The following is a 13,148-nucleotide window of genomic DNA, read 5'->3' on the forward strand; positions in this document are numbered from 1 at the left end:
GTAGAGCATTCACCTACTATGTGTGAGGCCCTGGGTTCGATCCTCAGCACCACATAAAAATAAATAAATAAAATAAAGATAGTGTGTCCAACTACAACTAAAAAATAAATATTAAAAAAAGAAGTAAATGAATGAGAGTTTCATACTTCACATTCCTACCCCTCTGTAGTTAATATTTTCACATGTATCTTTTTGGATGTATTTGTAATCCCATATAAAGGTGTGCATTTATAAAAAAAAAAGTTTGAATACTTTTTAACAGTTACTTCTATAGCTCATAGCCGTATCTTTTGTTTCTCTTTACAGCCATTATACCTGCCCATGAGTCCTTGAGTCCTTTATAATGTCCCTTTGTGCCTCTTCTCACAAGGAGTTTTCTCAGCTGCTGCCTGTTCAAGACATGGATATCAAAAACTCACCATCTAGCCTTAACTCTCCTGCCTCCTACAACTGCAGTCAATCTGTCCTACCCCTGGAGCATGGCCCCATATACATCCCTTCCTCCTATGTAGAGAGCCATCACGAATATTCGTCCATGACATTCTATAGCCCTGCTGTGATGAATTACAGTATTTCTAGCACTTCAGATAACATCGAAAGTGGGCTTGGTCAACAGACAGCAAGCCCACATGTGTTATGGCCAACTCCTGGGCACCTGTCTCCTTTAGCAATTCACTGTCAGTCCTCACTTCTGTATGCAGAGCCTCAAAAGAGTCCTTGGTGTGAAGCAAGATCACTGGAACACACCTTACCTGTCAACAGGTAAATGTAGTCTTCATTCTGAACTGCAGTTCGTGGGCATGATGCACTTTGCTCTGTGGTTTAATGAGAAGAAAGATGTGTGTTATACAAGGTCTTTATTTTGTCACCTAGATAACTTAGAGCACCGAAAACATATGATGCCCTCATTAAAAGGTTGTGCTTGTAGATAGGTATCATGGGGAGAATTCACTGTCTTTATGTGATGAAGATTGACCTTGAATCAGGCTGGGATTGTGGCTCAGCAGTAGAGCACTTGCCTAGCACATGTGAGGCCCTGGAATCGATCCTCAGTACCACATAAAAATAAACAAAATAAAGGTATTGTGTACAACTAAAAAATTTTTAAAAATTTAAAAAAGATGGACTTCGAATCACTTTCCTCCCAATGAAGCTATTTGGGTTTGAAAAATAAATCTTTACTTTCAGGTTAGAATCTTTTTGTGAGTCACAACTTAGTGTTCAGGACAAATTGTTTCCAGGATAAAAGTAAATAACATGCTCTGAAAAGGTAATTAGTACAAGCTTTCTAAACCATGAACTAAAACAATACTTTAAGAAGTTTGGTGAGAAAATGCATAAATGTAGGCTTCTGTTAAGTTTTTCTGAAATTAAATATTTGAGCTCTTTAAATGCAAGGTAACATGATGAATTATTTCAGTCTAAATTTTTATATTTTTAATAATTAGTATGGCTGTAGAGGGAAAGGATGGTATCAAAAGAAGGACAAAGAAGAAATAAACTTCTAAAACAAGCAGAATGCTACGTTAGGGCATGTTGGGTATTGAAATTCATCACTTTTGAGAAATCAGGCAGGGGATATGGCTCTGTGATTGAGCATGTGCGTGGCGCATGTGGGACCATGGGTTCAATCCTCGGCATGCATATTTATAAAAGGAACTTTGAGAAAATGTTATATAATAATTTTAGTTTTCGGGTTGGGGATGTGGCTCAAGCTGTAACGCGCTCGCCTGGCATGTGTGCAGCACTGGGTTCGATCCTCAGCACCACATACAAATAAAGATGTTGTGTCCGCTGAAAACTAAAAAATAAATATTAAAAAATTCTCTTTAAAAAAAAATAATAATTTTAGTTTTCTTCTTTTAATAACAACTTTATATTGGTGGATAAAAAAGAGAATATAAAAATTGTAGGTAACTTCAAAAATTGTGTTTTGTGGTGTGTGTGTGTATGTGTGTGTGTGTTTGCATGTATAGTATCTGAATATCCAATTGTTCTCCACTATTTTTTTTTTTTTTTTGTAACAGGGATTGAACCCAGGGGCACTTAACCACTGAGCCACATCAGTGTTTTTTTTTTTTTTAATTTTTTGTAGTTATAGATGGACAGAATGCCTTTATTTTGTTTATTTTAATGTGGTGCTGAGGATCAAACCCAGTGCCTCATACATGTGAGGTAAGTGCTCTGCCACTGAGCCACAATCCCAGCACTCTGCCACTGAGCTACAACCCCAACCCCCCTGCCCTTTTTATGTTTTATTTTGAGACAGGGTCCGGCTAATTTGCTGAGGCTGGCCTCAAACTTGCTATCCTCTTGAGCTACTGGGATTACAGGTGTACACCACCACATTCAGCAAAAATTGTAGAAAACTTTTTTTGGGGGGAGGGTACTGGAGATTGAACCCAGGGGCACTCAACCATTGGGGCACATCCCCAGCCCTTTTTTGTATTTTATTTAGAGACAGGGTCTGACTGAGTTGCTTAGCACCTTGATTTTGCTAAGGCTGGCTTTGAACTCATGATCCTCCTGCCTCAGCTTTCCGAGTTGCTGGGATTACAGGTGTATGCCACCATGCCCAGCAAAAAATTATAGGTAACTTTTTTGAAGAAATGTTGGGTTGGGGGCATATAGCTCAGTGTTCAAGCCCTCATCTCACACATATGACACACTGGATTTGATCCTCAACACTATAAAACATAAATAAATACAGTTTAAAAATATAAAAGTAATGTTTTCCTTTAAAAGAGGAAATATTTTTGTTTCTGAGCTTGAATTCTAATAAAAGTTTTGTTAATATTTGGACAAATTAAGAAATAAGTCAGTAATACCCCTACTATTCCCTTTTCAAAACAAACATGCTCAGACAAAATTAGGAACTTGCCAGGTGTGTTTTTAGTGCCCCCTAGTGTTCCCTTGCTGGGTTCTGTTCCTCCTTGGTATCCCTTGCCCCGAAGCAAGCTTTGAGCCTCTGCTTCCTTCCTGTGCATGGATGGGCATAAACTCACCTAACCACTTTCACACATCAGTCATTCTCCACATAGATCTGATATCAGTAACAGAGGTTCTGCTCCATCAGATTTCCTAGAATACATTTATCATGAGTCCTGGAAGGCAAAGAGATTAAATTAGACTATGTTCATGCCTTTTTTTCTTCCCCCTAAAAACCCTTTCTTTCTCTTCATGCTCTTTTACAATGGATGTTTTCTTTGCCTTCCCAGAGAGACACTGAAGAGGAAGGTCAGTGTGAACCATTGCACCAGCCCTGTTACTAGTCCAAGTTCAAAAAGGGATGCTCACTTCTGTGCGGTCTGCAGCGATTATGCGTCTGGATATCACTATGGAGTCTGGTCGTGTGAAGGATGTAAGGCCTTTTTTAAAAGAAGCATTCAAGGTACAAGAGTATTGTTAACTGCTCTTTTAGTTTTCCACTTTTGCTTTTAAACAGTTTTGCAGAGATGACCTGGTAGAGATTTCAGCAATGATCTGTTTGATACATTCACGTGAAGATTGGAGGATCATATGTGTTTGGGAATGGGCTGGGAGGAGCCGGTATGTGGGTTGTTTCATGTGCACAGAACTTTATCTTTGATTGTCTTGTTCTATGCCACAACCCTAAGGTCATACAGCCAACTCAAATGGGTCTTGCTCCTCCTTTTACCCCCAGGATCATGGGGAGATGTCCAGTTACAGTTTCAAAAAGATAATGCTTGGAAAAGGTGCACTTGTTAGAAGGTGCAGAGGTTTAATATAGGGCACGCTTAACAGGCCTGACAGTGGGATGGCTCCTGAGGAAAGGAGAATAAATAGATTTTATGGAAATGGTCAGAAATCAGGAATTCAGCTGCAGCAGACTTTGAGAATTGATGAAATGCTGTCTTCTTGAATTTAGAGTTTCCTGCATGACTCCCTGTTTTCTGCTCTGGGATTAGATCATTTCTCTAACATTCTCCAATTTCCTTCTGGGCTAGGGTTCATGTATTTGGTTTGCTAATTTTCAAAAATCACCTTTTCGTCAATTTCAAGTTGTGCATGACTGGCTTCAGGACCAGTCAGCCCAATTCTGTACACATCCTTGCCATCACTCCCTCCCATGCCAGCCCTGATTGTGCTGAAGTCTCTTTGTTTGTTGGCTGTGTTTCTTTCTTTCTCTTTGCCTCGTAATTTCTTCTTCAGATGTCCCTTCTGGGCAATGTTCTTGTGTAGAGCTCCTTCCCCCACCTACCTATCTTTCTTTCTTTTTAAATTTTGAGACAGGGTCTCTCGAAGTTGCTGAGGCTGGCCTCAAACTTGTTGTCCTCCAGCCTCGGCCTCCCAAGTTGCTGAGATTCAAGAATGTACCATGAGGTGGTCTTCTTCCCTTTTCTATCAAAGCCTCAGTGCCTGGTTTTTTTTTTTTTTTTTTTTTTTTTTTGGTACCAGAGATTGAACTCAGGGGCACTCGACCACTGAGCCACATCCCCAGCCCTATTTTGTATTTTTATTTAGAAACAGGGTCTTGCTGAGTTGCTAAATGCCTGCCCATTGCTGAGGCTGGCTTTGAACTCATGATCCTCCTGAGCTGTTGGGATAATAGGCACACGCCATCGAGCCTGGCTTAGTGCCTTGTTCTTTTTTTAAAAAAAATTTATTTTTTAGTTGTAGATGGACACAATATCTTTATTTTATTTATTTATTTTTATGCAGTGCTGAGGATTGAACCCAGGGCCTCATACATGTTAGGCAGGTACTCTGCCGCTGAGCCACACCCCTAGCCCCAAGTGCCTGTCTTGACCAATTAAGAACAGCAGCCTTAAGGGGGTTCATAGTGTGCAAATGGCAAATAACAATTAACTTACCCACTGATAAGTGCAGATTAAGAGGAAGTTTTACCTGAAGCAGAGAAGCACCAATAGCACCCAGACGGTGGTGAGGAGAAGAATGTTGGTGGATAAAGTCATCTTTCTATGTAGCTCTGAAATTTACCCTGTTTGATAACCACCCATTTATCCTGGATCTTCCATGTTATAGCTCTTTGGCTTCATCTGAAGCTTCCTCTGTGAAACAGAGATACTCAGAGTTGTTCTAAAGATGAAATGAAGTTGATTATGACAAATATATCTAATGCTTAAATATTTTTTTATGATTATCATAGTAGCGAATTATTAGGCCAGTTTTTTGCCATATGTGATGTGGACAGTTCACATTTCCTGAAATTCAGAACTGAATTCTTGATATACAATTTTTAAATTTTTGTGGTACTGGGGTTTGAACACAGGGACACTCCACCAGTGAGGTACACCCCCAGGCTATCCCTTTCCACCTTTGAATTTGAGACAAATCTAAGTTTCTGAGACTGGCCTTGAACTTGAGATTCTTCTGTCTCAGCCTCCTGAGTCACTGATATTAAAGGTGTGTGCCATCATACCAGCTTGATATGATTCTTGAATTCTGTATTTTTCTGAGGTTCTGGAATTTTACCCCTTGAGATTTTATATATATATATATATATATATATATATATATATATATATATATTTTAGTTGTAGTTGGACACAATACTTTTATTTATTGATTAGTATGTGGTGCTGAGGATTGAACCCAGGTCCTCACACGTGCTAGGTGAGCGCTTTACTGCTCAAATCCCAGCCCAAGGATTTTTTTTTTTTCTTTTTTGGTACTAGGGATTAAACTCCAGGTTGTCAACCTCTAAGCCAAATCCTAAACCCACCCCTTTTTATTTGAGACAGGTTCTTGCTAAATTGCTCAGAACCTCACTAGGTTGCTAAGGCCGGCTTTAAACTTCCGATTCTCCTGCCTCAGCCTCCTGAGCCACTGGAATTATAAGGCATGCACCACTATGCCAGCTCCTTGAAGAAATTTTGGTCCATTACAATTAAGTATGTCTTGAGAGAGAGAGAGAGAGAGAGAGAGAGAGAGAGAGAGAGAGAGAGAGAGAGACTCACTCTTCTTTTTTGCTGTTGGAAAAACATCTGTCTGCCTGAAATATCTTTGAACCTTGAGACTATAGCTGATAACAGTTGAAAGTAAATTTTCCCAATGTCATTCCTTCCTCCTACATCAGCCAGGAATGTCAAATTATAAATATGCAAAAAGAAAGAGTTCATGCTGTGACAACTACTTAAGGCCTAAATGATCCTTTCTTTGGACCTTTTATATTTTCATAAATACTTTGCAGTAATTGAAAATGTCCACTCAAATGTCTCAAATAGGCCAGGGTGGTACACTGTTAACTTGAGAAACTGGTTACATTTTTGTTTTGTTTTCCTAATTTTAAACTTGTCTTGCTAACTTGATTCATAAGCTCCAGGACCACATCTTAATACATTTCCGTCCCTTTCACTGGACGAGTACACTGGAAGCTGTTTGGGCTGGGCAGTCCATTAGTGCTGACCTTGTTGGCTTCTTCGTACACTAAGTTGCCATTAGAGATACTGTCATTTCTCTCCTGGGCTGTGGAGCACAGAGCAAAGGAACCCGGGGAGAAGCTCCTCATCATTCCTGGTCCAGATGAAGGCATGGCTTATTTTTTAAAAGCTTGTTCTTTATTTTACTTCTCTTTCCTATTAAAATTCACTTAATGAATATTTAGTGAGCCCTGTACTAAGCTCTACAGGTACAGTGTTGAGCAAGACAACAGTTTGTGCTTTTTTTTTCTTTTTTTTTTTTTTGGTACCAGGGATTGAACTCAGGGGTACTCAACCACTGAGCCATGTCCGCAGCCCTATTTTGTATTTTATTTAAATACAGGGTCTCACTGAGTTGCTTCGCGCCTCACTTTTGCTGAGGCTGGCTTTAGACTCAAGATCCCCCACCTCAGCCTCCCAAGCCCCTGAGATTACAGACATGCACCACGCACGGCGCCCGGCTAGTTTGTGCATTTTGTTCACTTGCTGGTACTCAACGATTCTGTGAATGATGATTTTTAAAACATCAGTCCTGCAACTGCTGGGAACATATAACAACTTGAATGATTGTGGAAGACCTTGAATTTCAGAGAGTGCATACCTTAACATGTATTTCTGCCACAATACAACTGTCAAAATCAGGAAATTAACATGGATGCATTACTGCCATCAAATCCTCAATTTTTCCAACGGTGTCCTCTGTGGCACAAGAATCTAGTTTCAGAACCAGAATTTGCATTTAGTTATGTTTTTATTCTTCATTTGTCCAGAGTACTTCTTGAGTCCTTCTTTGATTTTCATGATTTTAAGCACTTCCAAAGATTTTAGGCCATTTTGCAGAATGTCCGTCACTTTGGATTTGCCTGATGTTTCCTCATCATTAGTTTTGGGTTAACATTATTGACAGGAATATCTCAGAGATGATTCTGTGGCGATGACGCTGTGTTCTTCTCATTAGCTCCTTTTGTGTGGTGCATGATTTTAATTTGTCGCATTCCTAGTGATGTTCATTTTGGTGATTTGATTAATTAAGGTGTTGTCTGCCAGGCTTGTATTCTGTAAAAGTTCTGTTTTTTCTTTATTTTTTCTTTCTCTTTGTAATTTATGAGTCTTTTTGTTAGGAAATCCTTTGAGACTATGCAAATATTCCTGTTCTTCATTAAACCTTTAGTTAGTTAATTTGTATTATTATAACTTATAATATTCTATTTTTTGCCATGAACTATTATCTTTAGTGTCATTATGTATTATCCTGATGTCTATATTATTTCGGATTTGACCAGCAGGAAACCTTAAAGTGACTTCTATGTCTTTTTTGACATGTTCCTATAATTCTTTGGGCACTTATTCATAAGATGCTTCAGGCTTATCCATACTTTGCCTGTCCCAGTCCTGGGATAAGTTGTTTCTCCATGGAGCCCCATTTTCTCCTAGTGGAGAATGGTATTTGTAGTCTGGCATGGTGGCTACAGGCCTGTAATCCCAGTGACTTGGGAGGCTGAGGCAGGAGGATCTCAAGTTCTAAGACTAGCTTCAGCAACTTAGCCAGACCCTGTCTCAAAATAAAAAATAAAAAGGCCTGTGAGGTAGCTCAGTAGTAAAGCTCCCCTGGGTTCAATTCCCAGCATACCCCCACCAAAAAAAAAAAAAGGAGAAAGAAAAAAAATCTGAGTACTAGTTTTCTTCTTGCTCTGGGAGTGTCCCTGCTTCCAGGTCTTCTTAGGGGACAGCATTAAGTAATATATATTGTGTGTGTGTATATATATACATGCTGTAGAAGTGTAATGGAAGATTTGTTCTAGTTTCTTCCTGTTTGTGTATTTGCATCTTCTTTCTCTAACATGAAGAACCTGTTTCTTACTATTTTTACTGTTTGCTTCTTTAATCAATACCTCTATATGAAAATTTTTTAATTGTTGCTGCCCCTGTTCATCCTCCAGGCAGACACCCTCTTCACTCCAATGGGGCTTCATTATGCCACCATGGGGATGGTCCCACATAGAAGCTCAGGGTCCGCCCTCCCCACTATCCACCACACCTAGTTCACTGGAGAGTAACTAATAGCAACAACAAGACACTTCATTGATACAAATTATGATCTATATTCATTAAAAAATTCAAATAATGTGGAAAAATAAATGTAGAAGAAAGTGAAATCACCCCCAGTTCCACCACCCAGAAGTAATTACTCACATAAGTGATGAGCCTTCTAGCTCTCTGTCCTTATGTGCAGAGGGAAAGATATTTTAATAAAATATGTAGAGGGAAAGATTAACATACTTTAATAAAAATGAGACTGTATTATTAGAGATGCTATATTTTGAAATAAAAGATAGTTAACTATGTCATTTAAGTGTAGCTGAAGAAAAAGGGCCTAACCAAAGTTCAAAAGAACTTTTCTTTGCTAAATGAGATACTCATATTGGTCAAAAAAAATTGTGGAGTATGTTAAAAGGTTGGAGTTTTTATTTGCCACTATGCAAAAAAAAAAAAAAAAAAGAGAGAGAGAGAGAAAGAAAAGTAGAATTCTGCATGCATTATATTCAGTTTAAAGAATAGGAAAGCAAAATCCCTGTGTAACCGGTGCTCAGGTAATGAGACAGGATATTGCAGTGCCCCCAGGTAATGAGATAGGATATTGTAGTGACCCCCTGGGTGGCCCTTCCAGTCATAGCTCCTTCCCTCCCTCCAGGGGTAAGACAGTCCTAACTTCTGCCTTCCTTGCTAAGATTTTACCACCTGTGCACATATCCCTAAGCACTCTAGTTTCATTTTCTCTGTTTTTGAACTTTGCATAAATTAAATTCTCTTCCACTCTGTCCTGACTTGTTTCTTTTCTGACTTATTCATTTATCATTGAGATTCATCCATTGCCCACTCTGGAAATCTGATCCATTTAGGCTTAATGTAAGAAGTTCAGGCTCTGTTGTTTATTAGAAAGATACAATGAAGAAATAAAGGCACCTCTAGGGATGGTGGTACACTCCTGTAATCCCAGAAGCTCAAGAGGCTGAAATAGGAGCATCAAAAGTTCAATTTAGCAACTTAGTGTGGCCCTAAGCAACTTAGTGAGACCCTGCCTCTGCAAATAAAAAATAAATAAATAAAAAGGGCTGAGGATGTATCTTAGTAGTAAAGTACCTCTGCGTTCCATCCCCAGTAGCAAAAATAAATTTAAAAATTTTAAAAAAGAGCTGGGTGTGGCCGCATACCTGTAATTCCAGTGGCTCGGGAAGCTGAGGCAGGAGAATTGAGTTCAAAGCCAGCCTCAGCAATTTAGTGAGGCCCCAAGCAACTCAGCAAGACCCTCTTTCTAAATAAAATATAAAAAAGGGCTGGGTATATAGCTCAGTGGTTGAGTGCCACTGGGTTTAATCAATCCCTGGTACCAAAGGAAAAAGAAAGGTACCCGAATGCTCTATTTTTATCTGTTTTATGATAGTCTCCATTTTCTAAACCTTTCTCAGACCCATGTGTCCCTTATCATCCTTTTTACGAATGTCCAGTCCAGACAGCCTCTCTCATTTACACAGCTATAGCAGGTTCTCACTTGGTCTCCTGTCCTCCATTGGTTCTGCTGACTCTAATCCATTCTCCATACTGCATCTGAAATAACTTTTTTTTCGTATTAATAGACGGACAGAATGCCTTTATGTTATTTGTTTATTTTTACATGGGGCTAAGGATCAAACCCAGTGCCTCACACATACTAGGCAAGTGCTCTACCACTGAGCTACAGCCCCAGCCCATGAAATAACTGATTTTTGAAATATTTTATCTCTACATAGAAATAAAAGTGTAATTGTCTTAGAGGTGGTTATCTAACAAACAACTTAAATCTTAATGTCCTATTACACTGAGCATTAGTTTTTGTATGGGTGGATCTATGGGTTGAATAAGATGGTTCTATTCCATAAGGCTGGCCCTGGCCTTTGGGTTGAGTTAGGTCTTTTCCACACATCCCCACATTCTCCTTGGACCAGTGGCTACCTTTTAGGCACTCAAGAGGTCAAGCCAACTGTTAGAACAGCACATTTATTAACATACCAGAGTCAAACCCAACATCAGTGGTGCAGAAATGTACTCTGTGCACTCTAGCGTATCACAGGGTCACAAGGTGGAGGGAGGGAGGGAGTGAAGCAATGATAACGATAACCCACCACAGCTAAAGACGTACTTTCTGTTCTTATGTAGATTGCTAATTTCTGTTTTAAAGTTTTGTTATTGGTTCATTATAGTTGTACATATTAGTGAGATTCATTGTCACATATTCATACATTCATACAACATAATCTGGTCAGTTTCATCTCCCAGAATAATTACTAATTTCTTTATTTGTTCCTTTTGATTTACTTTTCTTATTTGGTTATGAATTCACATAAAAAAATATTATATTAAATCCTGAAGAGGGATATATGTAAAAGCATACAAGCAGTTGAATTTGGTAAGTTGATACACAACTCTCGAGGAATTCTTTGATTTGGAGCAAATCAATTTCATGTGACTTTCCCTTTCCATGTCCAAAGGAGAATATTTCTAAATGTATTTCTTTATTTATTTTGGTACTAGGGATTGAACCCAGGGCCCTTAACCACTGAGCGACATCCCCAGCCCTTTTTTATATTTTATTTAGAGATAGGTCTCACTGATTTATTTAAGGCCTTGCTAAGTTGCTGAGGCTGGCTTTGAACTTGTGTTCTTCTTGCCTCAGCCTCCCAACCTGCTGGGATTACAAGCTTGCACCACGGTGCCCAGCCTAAGCATATCTATTTTTTTAAAATTCTAGTAATATGAGGGAATAACCTATTAGCCAAAAAGCAAGGTACTGAGCTATTCTTCGTTTTCCTTTACTTGTTGTCAGGGTGTCACTTTGGCATTTGTATCTGTATCTGTCCCCTAGCTCTCACGTGGATAATATGCTTTTCCCCACATTTTTTTTTCTTGGTGCATTAGAGTTGCACATAATGATGGGATTTTGTTGTTACACACTCGTCTGAGTACACAATATAGTAATATAATTTGGCCAGTATCACTCCAGCACTTATCCCCACCCTTCCTCTTTTCTACCCCTCCGTCTCTTTCCTCTACTGATCTGCCTTTGATATCCATGAGGTCTGCCCCCACCTTTCTCTTCCTTTTTCCTCTCTAGCTTCCACATATGAGAGAAAACATAGTCCCTTGACTTTCACTTAACACGATGGTCTAGTTTCATCTATTTTCCTGCAAATGACATAATTTCATTTTTATTTATGACTTAACAAATCTTCATTGTATATATATATATATACCACATTTTCTTTATCCATTCATCTGTTGATGGACACCTGGACTGGTTCCATCATAGCTATTGTGAATTATGCTGCTATAAACATGGTATGTGTGTATCATTATAGGGTGATAGCTTTCATTCTTTCAGATAAATACTGAGGCATGGTATAGCTGAATCATGGGGTGGTCCTGTGTCTGGTCTTCTGAGGAACCCCCATACTGATTTCCTTAGTGGTTGAACTAATTTACAATTTCATCAACAGTCAACTGGGTAATATTATCAGTGTTGTTGCCCTGGAAGAAATTTAACCAAAATATTTTAACAAGAACCTTCATTTTTTTTTCCTCTGCTGTAGGACATAATGATTATATTTGCCCAGCTACGAATCAGTGTACCATAGATAAGAACCGGCGTAAAAGCTGCCAGGCCTGCCGGCTTCGGAAGTGCTATGAAGTAGGAATGGTGAAATGCGGTGAGTGTTCACTTGCCTTTTGTTGTATGGAGCCATGCCGAAAACTGTGTCTTTCGAGGAACTAGAGGGCACATAACCTGGATAAGAGATTTAGGACATAGTGATCATCTTCAAGTGTTTGTCACACCGTATTGACCAGTTCCCTATAGCTGCAGATGTCAGAGCTGGGATGAGTGTGATCAAACTGCCAGAGGCAGATTTTGGCCCCAATGCGCAAGAACTTGCAAAGTTCCTGTGGGTCTAGCAACAGAATAGGCCACTGCATGGGCTAGGGAACTTCTAGCCACTGAAATGTTTAAATAGGCTGGATGGCCACCTTCCTGAGACCCTGAAAAGTCCCATTCCAAGAATAACATCCTGATTTAAATGTCCACAGTGGAAACTTATGACAAGAAAGTAGAATATCTTGTGGGTTATTTGGGTAGCTATGGAGAAGTGTCTTGCTTCCTTCTACTAGCTTTCTAGAAGTGGAAAAAATACATACAGGAGTCAGATTTTGTTCTATGATGGTATGTATGTGTGTTTATATATGTATGCATAACATGTAGTAAACTATATAGTATATAGTGTATGTAATGTATAGTATATATACATGATATGTGTGTATACATGCTATACATACACATGTTAAAAAAAGAAGAGCATTTTAGTATAACAAGTCACAAAGATGCCTACTCCTGCTCTCTCCACCTGGATAGCTTTTAATTTACTTGTCTGTATACACTTTTTTGTGTGTGTGTGTGTGTGATGGTGGTGAGGATTGAATCTAGGGCTTTGAGCTTGCTAGGCAAGCATTTTTCCACTGAACTACATCCCTAGCCTGTTTATTTTTATCTTTATTTTTATTTTGAAACACTAAGCTCACTAAGTTGCCTAGGCTGGCTTTGAACTTGCAGCCTCCTTCCTCAGTCCCCTCAGTAGCTGGGATTATAGGCATGCACCATCATACCCAGTCATGCTTATTGTTTATATATATTTCATATCAGCTCTGCCTGTGCTTTTC

At 39.1% G+C, this 13,148-nt stretch overlaps 1 protein-coding gene across 3 annotated transcripts in view; it reads left to right on the forward strand.

Annotated features, from left to right (window-relative positions):
• The first annotated feature begins 343 nt into the window (after positions 1-343).
• Positions 344-13,148, forward strand: part of Esr2 (estrogen receptor 2) — a 44,687-nt gene continuing 31,882 nt past the window's right edge. For 2 of the 3 annotated variants that reach the window (XM_026385161.1, XM_026385162.2), the window contains exons 1-3: positions 344-762; positions 3,219-3,391; positions 12,029-12,145. In XM_026385161.1, the coding sequence (XP_026240946.1) occupies positions 344-762; positions 3,219-3,391; positions 12,029-12,145 (709 nt within the window). The remainder of the gene's footprint in view (positions 763-3,218; positions 3,392-12,028; positions 12,146-13,148) is intronic. The other variant, XM_026385164.2, reaches the window with a different exon arrangement.

The sequence above is a fragment of the Urocitellus parryii genome, chromosome 6, assembly GCF_045843805.1.
Source record: "Urocitellus parryii isolate mUroPar1 chromosome 6, mUroPar1.hap1, whole genome shotgun sequence".
In the NCBI taxonomy this organism is placed as follows: domain Eukaryota; kingdom Metazoa; phylum Chordata; class Mammalia; order Rodentia; family Sciuridae; genus Urocitellus; species Urocitellus parryii.